The sequence below is a fragment of the Dermacentor albipictus genome, chromosome 2 (assembly GCF_038994185.2).
Source record: "Dermacentor albipictus isolate Rhodes 1998 colony chromosome 2, USDA_Dalb.pri_finalv2, whole genome shotgun sequence".
Lineage (NCBI taxonomy): Eukaryota > Metazoa > Arthropoda > Arachnida > Ixodida > Ixodidae > Dermacentor > Dermacentor albipictus.
This window is the reverse complement of record NC_091822.1, coordinates 143,520,751-143,541,178: the sequence shown is the minus strand read 5'-3', so window position 1 is coordinate 143,541,178 and position 20,428 is coordinate 143,520,751. Positions and strand designations below refer to the sequence as shown.

The 20,428-nt window shown below is 47.4% G+C and overlaps 1 protein-coding gene across 3 annotated transcripts in view; it reads right to left on the bottom strand.

The window, feature by feature from the left end:
• Positions 1–316: 316 nt before the first annotated feature.
• LOC135904633 (mucin-22-like) overlaps positions 317–20,428 on the bottom strand; it is a 40,989-nt gene continuing 20,877 nt past the window's right edge. Inside the window, exons 1-8 of one of the 3 annotated variants that reach the window (XM_065435494.1) lie at positions 17,412–17,481; positions 17,231–17,288; positions 15,485–15,579; positions 14,665–14,685; positions 12,556–12,660; positions 5,376–5,417; positions 4,609–4,662; positions 317–2,017 (exon numbers count right to left, since the gene is read on the bottom strand). In XM_065435494.1, the coding sequence (XP_065291566.1) occupies positions 1,085–2,017; positions 4,609–4,662; positions 5,376–5,417; positions 12,556–12,660; positions 14,665–14,685; positions 15,485–15,579; positions 17,231–17,288; positions 17,412–17,459 (1,356 nt within the window). In that variant the 5' untranslated portion in view covers positions 17,460–17,481 and the 3' untranslated portion in view covers positions 317–1,084. Of the gene's footprint in view, positions 2,018–4,608; positions 4,663–5,375; positions 5,418–12,555; positions 12,661–14,664; positions 14,686–15,484; positions 15,580–17,230; positions 17,289–17,411; positions 17,482–20,428 lie in introns of those variants that run through there. The other 2 variants (XM_070534042.1, XM_065435493.1) reach the window with 2 other exon arrangements.

Genomic DNA, 20,428 nt, shown 5'->3' with positions numbered 1-20,428 from the left:
CTTAGCGGACGCCGTTCCTTCTGCCTGTGCTGCGGTGGCGTTGACTTCGAGCTGCCGGGGAGTGCGCTCACTAAGCACGTGGCGATCCGTGGACCGGGGCATCATCACCGCGCTGGTGGCAGTGCGGGCGCCTTCGGTGGAGTCGTCCCGTCAAGGCATCCTAGAAGCTCCTACGGAAGACGAACCACAGACAACACCGTCAGGCTGCCCCGACGCTCCGCCTCAACTTCTACGCGTCCTCGGATCGGCGCTGGACCTAAGGGACGTGGTCGTTGCGACGCTGACTTCGGTGCCCACGCGGTCGTCGGGTGGCACTTTTTTTATTTTATTTATTTTATTTATTTCATAATACTGTGAGCCTTTCTCAGGCTCTGACAGGAGTGGAATGTACAATAGGTGGTACAACAGGTTTGGTGTTCCGGAACACGAATGAAAAGATACATAACTTATATAAATAATAGAATCAAAAAGTGTGCAGAGCTTTAGAATCATACAATTCATGACTCACAATCAAGAAGGCTGTGACTACAGCACATTTACAAAAGCATTTTCAAAGAAAGATTCAACGTTCGCAACAAAAACATCAATTGACACATCATTCACAATATGGCGGGGCAGGCTATTCCATAGTTCTATGGATCGAGGAAAAACAGAAAATATGAGTAAATTACATCTAGCAGCAAATGGCCGTATGCACAAGTCGTGATTGATTCTTTTGGAGCGGTGGTGAGGTGGCTTTAGGTACAAGTCTTTAGTTCTGTTGATGCAATCATGATATAACAGGAAAAGAAATTTCATACGTGCAGTTAGTCGTCGGCATTCTAACGTCGAGATGCTAGCCCTTTTACGGAGAAGTGTCACGCTATCGTAGCGGGAGTATCGGGAGTAAATAAAACGGAGTGCTAGGCTTTGAATTCTTTCAAGTTTCCTTTTCAGGTAAGACTGATGGGGGTTCCAAACTATGGCGCTGTACTCCAGGATGGGTCTTACTAGAGTCATATGGGCGTTTAGTTTTACATGCGCAGGTGCAGCTGACAATTTTCGTGGGATGAATCCAAGATGTCGGTATGCTTTTGTACATATGTTATAGCCTCGATCCCTTAGTGCTGACGTCAGCAGCAAGGCCTGCGGCGCCTTCGGTACGTTTGGCGGCCCTGGCGCTTGACGTCCCAGAAGTAGCAGCGTTACTCTCGTACGCCGCCTGCTCTGCGGCGGCACGGTCGCTCTGACGAGGCTTTCGTTCCGCGGTTGACAGACGGGCCGGCACTGTGGGGGTCGCGGTTCCGCGTTTCTGCCGTTTGTTCTTCGTCTGGGACAGAGTTGTGGTGGTGCTGCCCACGGTGGCAGAAGCCCCGCCCTCGTCGCCTTCGGATTGACGCGTTGCGCGGACGCGGGGCCGTTGCGACGCCGGCGTCGTGCTGCCGGTGCCCGCTGACGCTTCGGCGTAACCTGGAAGCGGTGGCGACCAGAATCTTGACGTTCTCTCTCCTGGAGTTAGTGTTTCCAACGTACGAGTGGCCGTTCGTCCTCCAGGAGTTCGGCCTCCGGGTGTACGGCCGCCTGGAGTCCGTCCGCCGGGAGTTCGTCCCCCAGGGGTAAGCCCGCTCGGTGTACGACTGCCAGAAGTCTGCCCGCCAGTGGAGGTCGCTTGCTCAACCGACGGTAGGGTTTCTCCACCAGGAGTAGGCCCTCCAGAAGTTAGACTGCCTGGAGTTCGACCGCCTGGACTTCGGGCACCTGGAGTTCGGGCACCTGGAGTTCGGGCACCTGGAGTTCGGGTACCTGGTGTTCGAGCCCCTGGGGTTCGAGTACCGGGAGTTCGTCCACCGGGTATACCCCCTGCAGGAGTTTTTTCACCGGGTGTACGATCACCTGTTAGCCACCCGGTGAACGTCCACAAGCGACCACGCTGCCGTCCCTCGGCCCACACGTTGACTGGAGCATTCTTGTCGAACGCCCTGCCCTGAGTTAGCTGGTACGTTTTGTAGAAGCCGTACAGCAAGGAGGTGTAGTACAGCTGTAACGTCAAGAAGCGCTGCTGTATAATTACAAGTATTTCAGCGCGATCACGGTACGCATTTTGGCATACCACGTTACGTCGCTCAATATGCGCTGTTTGTCGGAATGATCATTTGTAGTGGTGGCAACGTTTTAATTTAGGCAGCACACAAGGACCTTTTCTCTTGTTGCTTGCTTCATGTTAGGAGTGGCGCCTGCGGTTTAACGGACATTCCAAATCTGCCACAATGGCCACGAGCGGCTCTGGTTAACACTCTGAAGGCATAATAAAATGAAGGTGAAGTACCGCAGCTGTCGTTAGGAAGTTGCGGATTCGGCTCTCGTCCAGAGGCAAATTGTCCTTCTTTGTTTTTTTCTTTCTTACCTTCTCTTTAAGATGTAACGGTAACTAAAATTAACTCTAACCTCTTATTAGACTTTACAATTAAATACTATTCCTTTTTTATTTATTTCTCACTGATGCTTCTGCTGAAGTTTAGATGCGTTGTCTTTTGAAGTCTGTAAGTTCCTTCGGTTATTCACGAAACTCTACTTCTGGCAGTAGGATGTAAGAAAGCTGCTTAAAAGGTTTTCACTACGCATCTCATATAAGTACGCACCTTGATCATATGGATGGTTTTTTTTAAACAAACAACTCTCGAAAGAACATTGGCCGCTGCTGCTGATGATGACGATTTATTGGCATCCACTCTGAAACGTGGCGGCGACAGTCACCTAACCTGCTTCAGTTAATGAACTATACTGCACATAATTTTCATTCTAGCATTTTTGTATACATTTCCTTTATCTTTTCCCCTTCCTCAAAACTTATTTGTCTACATTGTACCGCTACCTATATACCTGAAACAGATCTGGTCGTATCCATCTCTTCCCTGCTTTTTTTTTCCCGCCATTAATCTAAATGTATCTTGGTTATCTCGACTGCTGACCGGTCTATGCCGGTCGTTGCCACGCATATTCGCAAGTGCCTATAAGGGCATTGTCCTTTAGTACTGCTATGTCGTCCGCATATATCAGTTCGGGGACATTTTGTTTCACCATTTGCGCATTACGCATCTAATATCAATGAAACTCTAAGTTACTTTTTTTTAGTCGTCTCTTCGTGCTTTTAACATAAAGCGTGAAATACAGTGGAGACAGGACATCCTAGCTTCAGTCGTTGGTGGATTTTCACCACTTCATGACATTTTCAGCCTTCTCATACAATTTGTATTCGGTTGTCTCTATATCTCTTCCTCAGCAGCTCCACGAAGTGATCATCTATGCCTTTGTACTTGTGAATATCCCATAACAATACCCTGTCTACTTGGTTGTAGGTTCCCTTAATATCTCGAAATGCTATGCATGAAAGTTTATTCTGAGCTATTGAAATCTTGATGCTCTGAGCTAGTACAAACATATTATTGTCTGTTCTTCAGCCTGGTCTGAAACCACGCTGTACTTCCTCCAGTATATCATTTTTTTTCTCATGGCGCCACACGTGGTACCGCCATCTACCGGAAGCGTTCCACTGACATAGTATGGAGGGCAGAACTGCGTCCTCCGCATAGCTTGGATGCCGGCGCTCAATTGAAACGACGCTCAGGCGCCCTCCTGGAGATTTATATTAGTGTTTTCAAAGTGAAGAAAGTTGTTCACTACCACATTAATGTTCCTGGGCAAACTGAAATCTCACGGACACGGAATAATTCACTCCTCGCGCGTGTTTATGTACGGCAGTCACGTGATCGTTCCATTTCGCGTTTGTCGGTACTGGCTATACGTTCCGGCTTGACTCTTTCTTTATTTTTTTTTTTTTTGTTTCGAGCGAATACATTTGAAGATCATGTGTGAAACATAGCGCAATTCGCCCTGCACAGGAGCAATACATGACAAGGCATGCGTTACTTTCACGACAAAACGGAATACCTATGCAGCTAATGAAAATAATTCATTTATAAACTTTCAATATCATTCAATTGTTCCAACTGCGAAATTTTTACCGAGGACTGTTGCAGTCATTTCTGCTTAGCATAAAATCCTGAAACTCGCAATTCTGTCCATAATTTTTTGTTTCCAAATTGTGCTCAAGTATATATAAGCATTAGCGTTGCAGCAATGTTCTTCACATCTAGAAGAAGGCCATTGAGAAAATGTAAAAAAACATAACGACAATGTATTTCGTACCACATTTTGTATATTGATGAGATACAGGTGGCGCTATAGTCTTGGTATTTCTGTTAAATAAGGCGTGGCTTACTGTTGCTAAATTCCACGATTTCAAGGCGTAACCTAAATGTAATCATTATAAAGCAAATGAACCATCAACTGTTATTAGCTACATGTGCTTTGCGATTCACCATGCAACTATTGTCCGCATCTTCAGAAAATAAACAAGGAACCCCTAAAATAGAAAAAAAAGCATTTTGAGTGAGAAAGATACCTAAAACGTGGTATATAAGAAAGCGTTTGTATAGGTCTTAGAGCTGCTGCAGCCCGTTTTTCTAACAATACTGCTTTAAAGCCTTTATTAACGGCTTTCGTAGCAAAAGCCATTCCGACTCGAAACAAGTGGACAAATGTACCACTAGACAAATGCTAATAACCTACCTTCACGAATGCGGCGGAGATTATCAAGGGAGCCCAGTACGCGACAATTGTCAGCTGCGCATAAAGAAGTATGCTTCGATTACACTACGATCAGCGTGCCGTCGATAATACACTGCACCGGACGCGGTATAGCCCGGTGTCTATCTTGTTGCGCTTCTGAGCACGAGGTCGGGGGTTCGATTGAGACTGCGGCGGCAGCATATCGATGGGGGCTACATGCAAAAGCGCGCGTGCACATAGATTTAAGTGCGCGATAAGAAACCCCAGGTGGTCAAAATTTGATGCAGTCCCCCCGCAACAACGTGCTTCCGCAACGTCTTGGTTTTGTCCCGTGAAACACTAGAGTTCAATTTAAATTTTACAACATGACGAACAGACTCGTTAACTCTAGAAGTAGTACTCACCAAGTTTCTGGTCAGTAGCTATCTCGCTTACAGTTGCTTTGGTTGCCTATCTTGTATAGTTAGCATGTATAGTTAACAGTTAGTAACAGGCATGCATGCACACTGCACCTGCGGGTCCTAGGTCTTCTATGTTTTCGGCACTGCTATTCCATTCTTAACGTTCACAGAGACTTGATTGAACTACCTAAAAACAGATGGTCACAATTATTCCGCAATCCATCTCTAATGCGTTTTTCATAGCATTTATGTGTCGCTATGGGCGTTAATTAGTTTGACCTACAGCTACCGCTATAATTTTTGTGCAGCGGCCATTTTACCCATACTACGTAACGCGAGGTGGTCGCAGTCATTTCGCCGACTTACGTTTTCTCTGAGCGTCAGGCTGCTTGCGTCTTGGTTCGTGTACTGCAAGAAATCAGAGCACAAGCGACAACGTCGAGTCACTTATGTGCGTCTTCCTGCCGGCCGTGTCTGAGCCATGAGCTTACTGCAAAGTGTTCTTTGCAGAAGATTTTGAAGGCTCGCTTGGTGTGCTACTAAGGTTGGAGTAACACACAACTGAATCTTCGCCACTACAAATATCATTTTCGTAAAACTGAACCGGTTTTGCCCATATTGTTTTGCCTTATGTTGAATTCGAGAGGATGTGGAATTAAGAAGAAATCCGGAAATCATCTCCACACGACTTCGTGTTCTGACGCATCGCCCAAGAACGTTTAGACCTCGACTTAATCTTCCTGCCCCGCCTATAACACCCAATAATTCCGTAGTTGCTGTTAAGTAAGACTGGTTCAGGTAATCGAAAAGTAAATAGCTCTTTACAGCATGAGATTAGATCCACGTGGCTCTCGCTAACAATGCACGAAACTCACAATGGCATCGAGTTGATCCACGCCACTGTACTCCAGGTATACGTCTATAGGTGTATGTTTCCTAATTCAGACCGACGTTGCGCGGGACTTTTTGATCACGATTAAGCCCGATTGGCCCGAATAGTGATTGGTTCATTTGCGCAAACTTCGTAAGTGAACCAAGAAGCGAGCTTCCTGTGGCCCTGACAATATCCCGAACATTTTTATAAGACGATATCCTGAATATATAGCCAGCTTTCTTGTAAAAACCTTTTTCTGCTTCACTGCTGTCGGGACCACTGCCGGATGACTGGAGAGTGGCCCGAGTTGTTCCAATATTCAAAAAGGGGGATCGATAAATAATACAAAATTACCGTCCCATTTTTCTGACATCACAATGCTGCTAACTCTCGGAGCACATTGTGGCAAACTGTATGAAGGAATTCTTCGCTGAAAACAACGTGCTCACAGAGTTTCAGCACGGCTTCAGGATGTGTTATTCGACTGTAACACAATGTGACGTACTCATTTTTAGAAATAGTCATGGTCAGGCGGTAGTAACACATTCACAAGAGACCACAATAACAAAAATAACAAACGGGCACCGGCTTTGTAATCTCTTGTCTATCGCGTTCTCTTCATATTCTTAATCAAAGAAACCGAAAGTAAAAAAAGTATTTCCCTCGGGCATGCTTCGCACGAGGGCCGGTGCTTTTCCTTATCTTACACGATCTTGTTAACGTATATCATCCTATGCATTGGAGTCACTTCTGTGCCCACCATAGACGAGTCGGCCATTTCGCCTTTGTCAGCTGCCGTTTCGGTTTCACTGCTTCCCAACATACGCTCATACCACAAAATTAATTAAATATCATCTAGACGAATCCGCCACCCTTATTTGAACGTACTTCAGTGCGAAAAAAATCAAACACATCATCCCTTCGTCAATGCTGCATTTCCCAATTCACAGCAACGTCATCGCTACTCTGTTCGTATCGTAGAGCATTACCGCCGCTTACATGTTTGCGACGTGCGGGAAATCTGATGCAATGTTTCATTGTCCTTTCTTGTAAACACATCTATTAAAAAAGCACCAGGCTTTCGTTGCTTCAACGCCGGCAGGCGCTGAATATATGATATGTTTATACGTGCAAGCTTGCGCTTGAGCTTCAGGCAAAAACGAGGGAGGCACCCCATTCACGTAATATTAATTCGATATATATATTGACGACTCGTTTAAAAAAAGGTGCTCTGCGTTCATTGGTGTTGCAACACCTGCAAGTTTCAATGTCTTTCAAGAAAGGGCCGATTTCGGGCAGAATTGTATTTTCAGATTGAAATTTTTGTTTCAGTTGGTTAAAGGCAATCATAAGGTGCACATATAGCGGATACTTTCTTTCTCTCCGGCATATGGCATAATGTAGAGACAGGTATTGCAAATAACTTCTTTCTGCACCCGGAATGACGCGTTCAAGTATTAGCTTTTTCTGCTAGGGCAATAACTGAATGGCGCAAACTTACTAATGAAGTCGTCTCACAACCATACTTAAACCTTCTTGCTGTGCACCTCCAGCACTGATTTGTCTCGCATATCGTGCTATGCTTATTATGTTCGGTTCCAGCGAAGCAATGTGTTGCAATGCTAAAATATATATTTCCATTTTCTGTATTTTTTTCTTGTTAGAGTTGTTGGCCAATTTGCAGAACCGAATAAATGAAACTCCACTCTGCTGAAACCCCAAGTCGAAGTTGGAGTATTACACCCCCGGCGGCAAAAGCACCATCACGGTGCTGTTACATATCCAACGTGCGTGGAGAGTTGTAGGGCTTGAGTCGGGCGACGTGGGCAATGTCACTGGTTGTCACAGCGGAGGACATAGTGGGCGTGGCTAGAAGGATTTCATAGGTTACATCGGTCACTTTGCGGAGCACGCGATATGAACCTGTGTAACAAGAAAGGAGTTTTTCACACAGGCCAACTTTACGCGAAGGTGACCAAAGCAACACGAGGCTGCCGGGCACAAAATGGACATCACGGTGACGGAGGTCGTAGCGTTGCTTCTGCTTGTCTTGAGACACTTGTAGACGAGTGCGAGCAGGTTGGCGAGGGTGGTCAGCATGGCCGATTGCATCACGAGCATAATCGCTAGTTGAAGCTGTGGCGGACGGAAGCACAGTGTCCAGTGGTAGCGTTGGCTCGCCGCCATACAACAGGTAAAACGGGGAAAAGCCAGCAGTTTCGAGATGGAAAATGTTGTATGCAAAGGTAATGTAAGGTAGAGCGAGGTCCCAGTCACGGCGGTCGTCGGAAACGTATTTGGATGGCATGTCTGTGGGAGTGCGGTTCAAGCGCTCAGTGAGGCCATTCGTTTGGGGACGGCAGGAGGTGGTAAATTTATGCCGCATTGAGCAGGCACGCATGATGTCGTCAATGACTTCGGCCAAAAACGTACGGCCACGGTCTGTTAGCAATTGACGCGAAGCACCATGCATCAAAATAATTTCATGTAGGAGGAAGTCCGCAACATCAGTTGCACAACTGGTCGGAAGAGCACGGGTTACGGCGTAGTGGGTCGCGTAGTCCACCGCGACTGCAACCCACTTGTTCCCTGATGTAGATTCCGGAAATGGGCCGAGAAGGTCTAAGCCGACACGATGAAAGGGCTCGGCAGGAATGTCGAGGGGCTGCAGGTAACAAGCGGGGAGCTGGGAAGGCTTCTTGCGTCGTTGGCAAACTTCACAAGCGGCGACGTAACGTTGTACGGAACGGGCAAGACCCGGCCAGAAAAAACGGCGATGTACACGGTCATAGGTTCGAGATACGCTGAGATGTCCTGCCGTTTGTGCGTCGTGGAGCTCTTCTATAATGGTGGAGCGGAGGTGTTTAGGTATTACAAGTAGGAACTCAGAGCCGTCCGGATGAAGGTTACGACGGTACAGAGTACCGTCGCGGAAGACGAAGAGACGTAGAGTAGCATCGGCCGGAGAGCGCTCAAAACGGTGTCACGGCGTTGCTCGTCGGCGAAATGAAGCAGCTGTGATACAGAGAATACGCAAGAAGCACTGGCAGTATTAGAGAAGTCAAAGAAGTCAAAGTCGTCAACAGGGTAACGCGACAAGCTGTCAGCGTCTTGGTGCAGGCGACCGGATTTGTACACCACGGTATATGAAAATTCTTGTAACCTCAAAGCCCATCGACCAAGCCGGCCTGTAGGATCTTTTAGCGAAGAGAGCCAGCAGAGAGCATGATGGTCAGTGACTATATACGGAAAAAAGGCGACCGTAAAGGTAAGGAAGGAACTTGGCAACCGCCCAGACAACAGCAAGGCATTCTCGTTCCGTAATGGAATAGTTGCACTCCGATGGTGCTAGGAGGCGGCTTGCATAAACAATAACGTGATCCTCGCCACGCTGACGCTGGGCTAAGACGGCACCTACGCCATGACCACTGGCATCTGTACGCAATTCTGTAGGGCCATCAGGGTCGAAGTGGGCGAGAATGGGTGGTCAGGAGAGAAGAGTGACGAGACGAGAGAAGGCGGCAGCTTCTCCAGTGCCCCACGAGAATTGTACGCCTTTCTTCAAAAGATTAGTGAGGGGCCTCGCAATTGCCGCAAAATCTCTAACAAAACGGCGAAAATACGAGCAAAGTCCTACAAAACTTCGAACGCCTGCGGCTGTCTTCGGAACCGGAAACTCTCTGACAGCGCGAGTTTTGTCTGGATCAGGCTGTACTCCGGAAGCGTCAACGAGGTGGCCCAGAAGAGTAATTTGCCGGTGGCCAAAGCGACATTTGGACAAGTTGCAGCTTCGCCTTTTGAAATACATCAAAGCATCAAGTATAGTTTTGAGACGCTCAAGGTGAGTGTCGAACAGTGGCGAGAAGACGATGACGTCGTGAAGGTAGCAGAGGCATGTGGACCATTTGAAACCTTGGAGCAAGGAGTCCATCATACGCTCGAAGGTGGCAGGGGCGTCGCATAATCCAAACGGCACTACTTTAAACTGGTATAGGCCGTCAGGTGTGATGAACGCGGTTTTTTCTCTGTCCATATCATCAACAGCAATGTGCCAGTATCACGAACGAAGATCAATAGTGGGAGCGGGTAGACGTCCTTCTTAGTAATGTTGTTCAGATGACGGTAGTCTACACAGAAGCGCCACGTGCCATCCTTCTTCTTAACCAACACCACAGGTGACGCCCAGGGACTCGCAGAAGGCTCAATGATGTTTTTATCGAGCATTTTGTTGACTTCACTTTGAATTACTCGGCGTTCCGACGCAGAAACTCGATACGGTCGTCGGTGAATAGGCGTAGCATCGCCAGTAAGAATCCGATGCTTGACCGCGAGCGTCTGGTCTAAAGGGCGATCGTCGATGTCGAAAATATCTTGGTAGGATGATAATACTTGGCAAAGCTCTTCAGCCTGCGCCGAGGACAGGTCCGTCGCAACCATTTTCTTTATATTGGGATCGGCACCCGAGGCTGGCGCGAGGGGCCTGCTAAGCTCGCGAGAACCATCAGTCGATAACGCTGCCATGTATTGGTCGCCGAGAAAATCAACGGTGGCAAGGCTACCGCTACCGTCCGACATTTCGAATTTGCTTTGTCAATCCAAAGTTACAGACAGGAATGCGAGTGCGGCTCCCAGTAATATTAAGTATACTGTGAGGCACTGTAACGTCATACCTTATTGGAATGTCGGGCAGAGGAGTGACGAGGTACTCGCCATGAGGAACTGGTGAGAAAGACAACAGTTCAATGTAGGCTATTGACTTTGGCTGCAGGCGAAGAAAGCCGGTGGGACGTAAGCGGCAGTGGAGTGGATCAGAAGGTTCTGCGAGCATCGGCAACTCAAGGCGAAGGGTACTGCAAAAGCAGTCAATAAGAGCAGAATGTGCGGAAAGAAAATCGAGGCCCAAAATGAGGTCGTGGGGGCAATGAGCAATTACGGTGAAGCGGGCAGGAGTGTGGCGGCGGGCGATGCTGACGCGTGCCGTACACATGCCGATGATAGACACAGAACCGCCATCCGCAACGCGGACGACGCGTGCCGACGCTGGGGTGAGGAGCTATTTCAGTCGTCATCGGAAGGCAGCACTCATAATTGAAAGATGTGCACCTGTATCGATGAGTGCCGTGACAGGATAGCCGTCAACGTCAAGAAGCTTTCGATTCGTGGGTAACGTGAGCAGAGGATTTGAGGGCAGGGTCGACAACACAGCTTCACCTCCAGAAGCTGTAGGGCCAAGTTTTCCGGCTGGATCCGGGAGGCGATAGGCGGCGAAGAGAAGCGACGGGTTTGGGGCGAACGAGACTGATGGCGTCGAGGTGAGGGCGAGCGGCTGTACCGAAGGTTCGGAGCAGAAGCATCAGCGGCAATGGATTCATGGTGGGTGGTATAGGGAACGGAAGATCCAAAGGTGCGGGAATAAGCGGCGGTGTATGTCCGAGGAGGTGGTGGCCATGGGTTGCGGCAGTGACGAGCGACGTGGCCGATGCGACAGCAGTGGAAGCAGATCGGCCGGTCATCAGGGATACGCCAATCGGACGGGTTGCGGCGAAATGTGGCGGAAAAGGACTGCCCAGAACGAGGAGGGCCGCTAGAGAACTGGGGAACGCTGGGTTGAGACGTGGAACACACGGAGTTCAGACACATGTTCTCAAATTCCTGTCGGACGACGGCCTGGATCATCCCAATGATGGTTGCTGGTGGATCGGGAGGCGTCGTGAAGAAAGCTGGCGAACAGGTGGCCTCGAGTTCGCGGCGAACAATACGGGTGACGTCGTCACAGGTGGTGGTCTGACGTGGTCGACCCTCACATGTCGACGTAGCAGCAGTGTAGGGTAGCCGCGTGATGTGGTGTGTGATACGGCGGCGCTTAGCTTGTTCAAGGCGACGGCATTCTTTGATGATGGCATCGATAGTCGAAACGTTGCCGAAAACAAGCAAATTGAAAGCGTCGTCGGCGATGCCTTTTAGAATATGTGACACTTTATCGGCTTCGGACATAGCATCGTCAGCTTTACGGTATAGAGCTAGGACGTCGAGGATGTAGGTAACGTACGGCTCCGTAGATGACTGAACACGAGACGCAAGAGCCTTTCTCGCGGCAGCCTTGCGCCCAATGGGGTCGCCGAACAGTTCCCGTAGCTTCTCTTTGAAATTGTCCCAACTGGTTATCTCGTCGTCATGCGTTTTGGTGCCATATGCGTCGGGTGCCGCCGAGATAAAAGATGACATTGGCGAGCATAATCGTTGGGTCCCACCTGTTATTAGCACTGGCGTGTTCATAGGGTTTGATCCAGTCGTCAACATACTGGCCCTCCAAGCCAGAGAACACACCTGGGTCGCGATGTGGGGCGACCGTGACGATTGGAGCAGTGGGAGAAGCCGAAGCCATTGCAGAGGTGGGCGCGTCACCGGGAGGCATGGTGACAAGCTTGGTGTGTGTGTGCGTGCGTGCGTGCGTGCGTGTGTGTGTGTGTGTGTGTGTGTAAATAATGATGAAAAAAGAAATAAGGGGTTTAACCTGACTTTCATAAATCTTTTGCGAGGTGCAGAAATCAGGTTCCATCAGGCTTTACCCGAAGGACCCCACACCGTGCCGATAGTAGCCGAGCCAGGTTCAATAGGCGTGCTTTGAAATACGCGCTTCGACAACAGCGAGGTGGCCGATCATCCACTCACCCACTTGGGCGGGCATCGCAGTCCGATCAAGTTGGCTCCGCAGCAGAGCAGCATTGCGGCGGTGTTCCACGCCACGAAGGCGCCGAGAACGCGCGGCATCTTTCCCTGCGTTCACCAGGTCCAACCTTGAAGTATGTTTTTTTACAAGCTTCGTTGGGTCGCCAGCCTGAATTAGCTCTGTCAAGCGCATAATCTTGTTCCAAAAGCAAACTTTCTTACGTTTGAAAAAAAATAGTCGTGAAACGCACCATAAGAAAATTCACCATTCAGTACAGAATGAAATTATATGGTCATAAATTAAGATGTTTCTTGTGGTCGGTACAATTTAACGACCAGGAACAAATAGTTGCCTCTATCTTCAACAGCATCGCTTCACAACCACGACAAGAAACAGAAAAGCTTCTCCTGGAACTCTCGTTCTTAATGCTTATTTGAAGAGAGAGACACGTTTTTAGCAGTTTCGTGCTCGTACTGGTCTTGAGGATAATTCTTTTATCCAGCATATTTGGCATCAGCATCTTGGAGAGGTGCTTGACCTTTTCCGAGGAATCAAAATGTGCTCCGACTAACAGTTCACTCTATACCGAAACGTCGCAGCAGAGCTAGAGAGTTACTGATGCCTAGAAGTGGCTCCATGAGGCTTATAATCAGGACGCATTGAGGGACAGGTGGGAAGAGTAAACGACAAATCTTCAAAGTGTTATATATTTTGCACCCACCAGGCTTCAAAGAGGTACGTATATCTTGCAACAACCAAACACCGAAGCTTCAGGTCCGTTGTAGGCCAAAGCCGCGTTAAACGCTCTAGATCGCCGAACATTGACATCAAGGGGCACAAATCCCACTGCACCATACACGGTCTCGATATAGATTTACTGAGTTACAGCTCAGAGGGCGACATCCTGTCCACGGTCGCCGTAGTCTCCACTTTCGACCCGCTAAGTACGATATCATGAAGGCAATTTTTCGCCACGAATTTAATTTCATTGCACTTCAAGAACTTGTTGTCTATGCATTCTTCTGGATGGAAAGGTTGTCGTCTGCTCTATGTATGCGCAATGCGGCATAATGTGGCATAATGTGGGTTCAATACCCAAGAAAGTGGATGGGAAAACGTCGCCGCAGTAGCTCAATTGGTAGAGCATCGCGCGCGAAATGCGTAGGTTGTGGGTTCGGTTCCCACCTGCGGCAAGTTGTTTTTTCATCCACCTCAATTTCCATTATTTCATCGTTTCTTTATTTCATTTATTAAGCACAAGTAATTTCCCTATGTTGTCTTTGATGTCAGTGTTTGTTGGCTTTTTATGATATGACTAATAAAAATCCGGCCCCTCGGTTAACCGTAGCATATTCTGAATGTTTTTTGCCGAAATCTTGTATTGATCGGAACCGCCTCTCCCAAAATATTGTACTACTAGGTGACCCCTCCGGCTTTTGTGCTACACTACCTGACATCTTCAACTGGCATTCATTCTTGTACTACTACAGTTCAACTGCTTGATTATTGTTGTACTTCTTTGTATCTGTCCATTTTACTTGCGACTGCTTTTCTCTTTTCGCTCGTGCCTGCTTCCTTCCCTCATGTTGTAAATCATTGAAGGTAAATATAAATGTAACAAAATAAAATGAAATGTAAGAATATTCGTTTCTTTTTTATTTAATCTTCCACTCCTGTCGTGCTTCGGCGTCGGCTGGCGTGATGCTAGGTCTCCGCTATCGCCTGTATCAGCCATTTGCTGCGACAAATGATAAGGAAAGCATAAAATCCAAATAAAAAAGAATTCTTCCTATAATACGGCTCCAGCATGCTATTATTTTCTCACATGGAGGGTCTATACGAAATGTCAGTCATTCAGCTGCTTCACTATCCTGCCACATAATACAAATGTACGTTCTCTTGAGTCATGCATGTTTAGTACGTCAGAATATCGACTTCTCGATCTCGGAAAAAATATTAGAGCACAAAAACGCGCCACTAGATAGCTTCTATAATAATAATAATAATAATAATAATAATAATAATAATAATAATAATAATAATAATAATAATAATAATAATAATAATAATAATAATAATAATAATAATAATAAAAGACATCATTTACTCACGGTTTCCTCGCCCGCCTTCTCCTGCATTTATGGAAACGTAATAACAATAAGTACGGAAAATGATCGGTGAGTCGCGATTAGTAAAACAGCACGTTAGCGCGTGCAATCTTCAAACTGCGTTGTCACTGGCATTCTTTCGCACTGATATCGGAAGTTCCTAGGATACACGTTTACACCAGGTGTCTACAATTTTGGTTGCTTCGGCTTGATGAGACTTCCGACAGCACGTTGTTGGTGGACACAGTTCCGCAACTTGTTGTCCGGTGTGACGGTGACAAAGCCGCTGTCACACGACAAACTGTTGTCGCTCGGTATTTGGCAAACAAACACAGCGCGCTCATTTGCAAAGCGCTCTGTATACGCCAGGGTGGTTCACACAGACAGACGCTAACCATGCGTGATTGTGAACGCCGAACTAACGAAGAGTGCCAGCCCACTCGTACGCTAAATACGTTCTGGTGGTCAACATTAATCCGGAGTTCCCCACTGCGGCATGCCCCATGATCAAACCGTCGTTTTCGCTCGTAAAACGCCGGATTGCAAATCTTTTATGGCTAACTAAAGCTACACATGCTGATCATACTGAAATGGTTGTGTTAGAGTAGTCCGTGTTTTATGGACGACTGTTTGCATTCACTAAGTCCATCGACATTATTTGAGATGAGGTAAGCGTTACGCCATTAGTCGACAGCTTGTTCCTGCACACAATATCCATATAGTGCCAACATTATGTTGTTGTTGTCTTGTTGTTGTTGTTTTTGTTTTTGTTTTTTCCTGGGGCAGTTCTCGCACATTTGCAAGAATACCATGGCAGACTTACCGCTCTCCAGAGAAGCAGGATCACCATGACGTCACTGACAATATTGACGACGGACTCGACGCCGAGCACTGCGTCGAGCAGGAGCCCGAAGCGCGCTGCGATGGAAAGAAAGCGGAATAAACAGTAAATGGACAATGAAGATCCACGCTGGATATACTTAGAGACATATTGTTATCCTACGACGGATGAATATACACGGAGAAAGGAAAAAGAAAGTAAAGGTGGAAGCGTCACAGGATAAAATTTGAAACAAACAAAAGCCGGTCCATCACGTGGTCATGTCGGGGTATGATTTATTGTCTGCCACATCGCGGTGCTAGCCACGCTCAGCCCACGCCCTCGTGAACTTAGGGCGGTTGCGACAGCAACGTGCAGCTGCCGTTTTCCCACTTGCAAAGGAGACGATAAATGCAATACGTTGCAGTAAACGACCAATGTCGCAGAAGCCCATATCTGTAATACATCTGCGCACGGCGGTCGGAAAAAGCACCAGAAGAAGTTCGCATCACTTAGAAACTACCAGGACAGCAGCGCACCTTTACTAATCCGCCGCGTGGGGTGTCACGTGTTTGGATGACTGAGAGATAAAACGAGCAAGAAGGCTTCGCGGTGGGTTGCCTTGCCAAGGCTGGCGGCGTATTGTAATGTTATCTCCTAGCTTGCTTTCTCACTCCTCGTGAACATTCTTAAACACACATTCCATCGTCGGTCTATTGACATTTGTTTGGAGAAAAAAGTTTGAATAATGTATTGTGCCAAAAATTAAATGTCAACTTTCCTTTTTTGTATTACATTAAATCTCGCGCTGATAATCCTGCGACATCAGGTAGGTGTCGTGTCGATGATTTCATGCCATCTCCCCGCGTTCTGATCCACAGAAAAAGTTACCGGAAGAGGCTGAACTGATTATTCGTATTCTACGCAATGTAATTGAAATTTTGTTAGGCACACAGAGTCCTGAGCTGTTCAACTGTCAAAGCACCCGTCGCCACGTAGAGCTGTTCGCGAGCTCGCCGTCGGGGCCACATACCTTCGTCCTCCCGTCTTCAATATGTAACTTACCGAGCCTCCAGTAAACTCACTCATGAGTTGACCCACTCAGACTCACCGAGATTCAGACCGACCAGTGAGTCTGAGTTTGAGCGAGCCCGGCTGAGTACAATTTTGGTGAGCCTGAGTCCGAGTGAGGGCGGGCCCCAGCTGATAAGTTTGGGTGAGTACGAGTCCGACTGATCCCTAAGCAAAGATATATTTTGTTAGTGGGTCTGAGTGAGTTCCGCTTATTCTGCCGACCTGTGTTCCAAAGTGCAACCTACGAATACACAGTGACTTAATGATGCCCTTTAGGTGAGAAAATGTTTTTTTTTTCTTCGCGGCGGAGACCAACTTTTTCGATGGGCGATTCAACGTGTGCTCGTGCTTATGCTAAATACTGTCGCATCAACTGGGTCGGCGACAGGTAGATGGCATTTAAGCATTCGTTCATGGCATCCCCCTGCAGCCGCATTTCATGACATGTGTCTCATACGCGTTCTTTAGTGGCTTCCACGCAGTACAATTGTGTGATTTGATCAAATGCACACATGGTATTTCGATGAATGGAAGTGTGCATTTGCGTATGTACTGCGCGTAAACAACGTGTCCTTTATGCAGTACACTTGTGGGCCGATCTTTGAGAGCTGCGCTTCTTGAAACACCGAACTCGCAAGTCTACTGCCGTCATCGCATGCCGTACAGCGCACTTACCCGATGAGGTTCGGTGAAAACCGTAGGAGAAACGGATGACTCCAACGATGTTGGGCACCTGCGATTACAGGCAAACGTCCGACATTTCGCAATTATCTGAATACACACTCCTACAAATGTAAGTATACGTAGGGAAGAACATATCTCAGTCTTGCGTTGTCGAAAATTGGTTTTTACTTACGATGTGCATTCCGATCAAGTAGATAGCCCCCCTACGTGACCTGATCATTTCTTCTTCTTCTTCTTCTTCTTCTTCTCTCCTCTCGTTCTCACTATGTAAAAGCCGATGATGACGACGACGACGTTGATGATTAAAAGATGATGGAGATTGAAGATATGGTTTGTACTCACAGCAGGACTTGGGCCAATAATCGCGGTGTTTGCACGCATTGATATATATAGAAAGAGTGCATACCTGGCAACTATTCGAAAGAAATGATTAACCACTTCCTTCTTTTGCTCTTCGCTTTATTGTACCTGAGGGACGTTTATAAAGGGGACTACGTCCGCGTTCTCATGCTTCTACACTTAACAATAAAACAGCAAGGCTCACGTGTCGCGATTATGGTCTCTGCATCAAGTTCGGAGTTGCTTTCCATATGCGCTGGCACTGCTTCAAACTTTAAACAAAGCTGCTCACGTTTACTATTTAAGGCAGTAGCGTAATCAGTGTCAAAGTGGAAAGCAGTGCATGTGTACGAAGTGTGGGAAGCCGCTCACGTGGCAGAGGCAGAGAGAAGATGGGCAAACTTCTGAGCGTGTGGGTGTGTGTGTATGTGTAAAGGTGTATATGTGCATATGGGTAATATATATGTAGTGAAATTTACGGTTGGCCGCTGTGGAACGCCGCCAGTCATACTTCTCTCCTCGAAGAGGCCGTACGTGGTCCGAATGAGCTCCTGTACAACAGTATGCAATGTGGTGAACGCGGTTTCAACCATTGATCTTAGATCTGAAACTTCACCATCGTCTTCACTGTCATCGACGCCCGGCCAGGTCACGAAGAAGAAGTTTCGCATTTACTTGTAAACGACCATGAACTTTTCACTGGAAGCCGTCCTCAGTCTGCTCGTTTTCTGCATCGCAAGCTCACACATTTATCACGCTGTACTGACAGTCTTTACGAAACTAACTTTATCGAACCAGTATCGCAATTGCTGGCCGGACGCAGACGTGTAATTTACAACATTCGCTATGGCGCCGACGCCATCCCGAAACGGTTCAATACGCAAACCCAAATTCGACGACGAAAGGGCGCTAAGTTTTTGGTAGTGCGGCTGTGATTGAGTACCAGTTGGCTATATATTCTTTTGTGTAAACACGCAGATTTGGTCAAAACAAACAAAGACTTCAAAACAGGACGCAATGTGGTGTGTGTTCCGTCCAATTTTGAATTATATTTCTTGGTTTTGAGCAAAGCTACGTTTTTTTGGCCGATACAGTCACTGTTCGGGTGATGTCGTACTACGTTTTGCCGAATTTCTAGCCTTACATTTGCCGAGAATTGATTGTCCCTTTTACAGCGAGCTGCATATAGCTAGCCGATTCGTCCGGCTGTCCCTCTGTCGCCTGGCCGAAAGCTACTCTGGTGCTTCTCCAGGCGCATGCGCGAAAAATAAGAGAAAGAGGCGCGCGATTGGCTGCGCCAGTAGTGACGTCATTGCTCCCTGTCTCAGCTGAGTGTGCGAGCAGCAGTTTCTCTCCGGCTGGGTAGGCGACGCGTCATGCGGACCCCTGAGGAGGAGGTAGCTTTCGATCAGCATCGCCGCGAGCAGAACCGAGAACGAGAGGTCTACGCCGTGCGATGCTGCAGGCCGGGCATAAGAACGGGCTCGTGAAGTCAATCGCTAAGAACTGCGTACCGAGGATCCTGCAGCCTACCAAGCCATCGTTTAATGAACCGTTGGGATTACCTAGTGATAAACACCGGGGCCCCACGTTTCAGCTTCGCTGGGTAATCATCTGTACGGAGTGCTTGGGGGATGTTTTCTGATAAGCTATTCCTCTTGCGGTAATGTAACTGTTGGTTTGAGAAATGCTGACCGGCAATCCCGCCAAATTTAGAAAGTATGGGCTTTTATGTGCCAGAACTACGATCAGATTGTGAGGCCCGCCGTAGTGGTGGACTCAAGAAATTTGGACCACATGGGAATCTTTAGCCTGCACCTAAGTCGAAGTACACGGGTGCTTTCGCATTTCGACCCTATCGAGATGCGGCCGCCGTGGCCGGGATTCGATCCCGCGTCCTCATGCTTAGCAGCCCAACACCATAGAACACGGCCAAATGAACGAAGCCAGCCCCATATATACTTCCAATATCTAGCTGACCTTGCGAAATTGAAGTTCCACAGTTTATAGCAAGGGCTGTAAACTTGTCCATTGTTCTCGCTTCTATTACATTATTTGGCTATAGAGAGTATGCATAGACTGTACGTATACAAAAATTACGATGTTTATTTCTTTGGCATCCAAAAATATGTAGTTCACGTTAACAACTATCTATAGGTAGTAGGGTTGAGTGAATATTAAAAATTTTCAACATGAATCTAATAGTCCTTGCCAATCTGTTCGTATTCGATTTGAAACTTCAGTATTCAAATTTGTCCAATAATAATTTCGTACGAATTGCGGTTGTATAGATGATCAGGTTCTGTAACAAACACATTGATGAGTTCAGTTATGCACAATAGTTTGCAGCTGTTGTGTAAGTATGTCTCGTGTTAAGCAGGCTATGAGTTTGCTGTGTCTCTTTAGACAACACAATTTGTTACAATTTATTCATACGCAGCCGACAGCGGCTCCCTATGACGCGGCTGATCAACGCCGCGTGAGCCTAATCTTTAAAACAACCTGTGACAAGAAAAGAGTCTAGGTGCGCCGAAGGCTGACAGCCTTACACCGCTTAGTTGACACGGCTTAGTTCACGTTGAAGCGAGAGGCAGCATCAAGGCCAATTCGCTCGCTGCTGCTGCCGCTGTTCCTCATACCAGCGTTTTGACAGCGAGTGCCCGTCGTTTGGCTGCCTGCGCACGCGTGACAGCATGCCTGGTAATTTAGTTAGTAAGTGAATGTTTACGAGTTTACATGGCCGATAAAACTACTGTCCTTAACTCGTACAGCTGTCTACCAATTTGTTATTGCAATCGATGCCCCGCCGTTTCGCGCGAAACTGCGACTTCTTTTTTTAAAGTGAAGCTT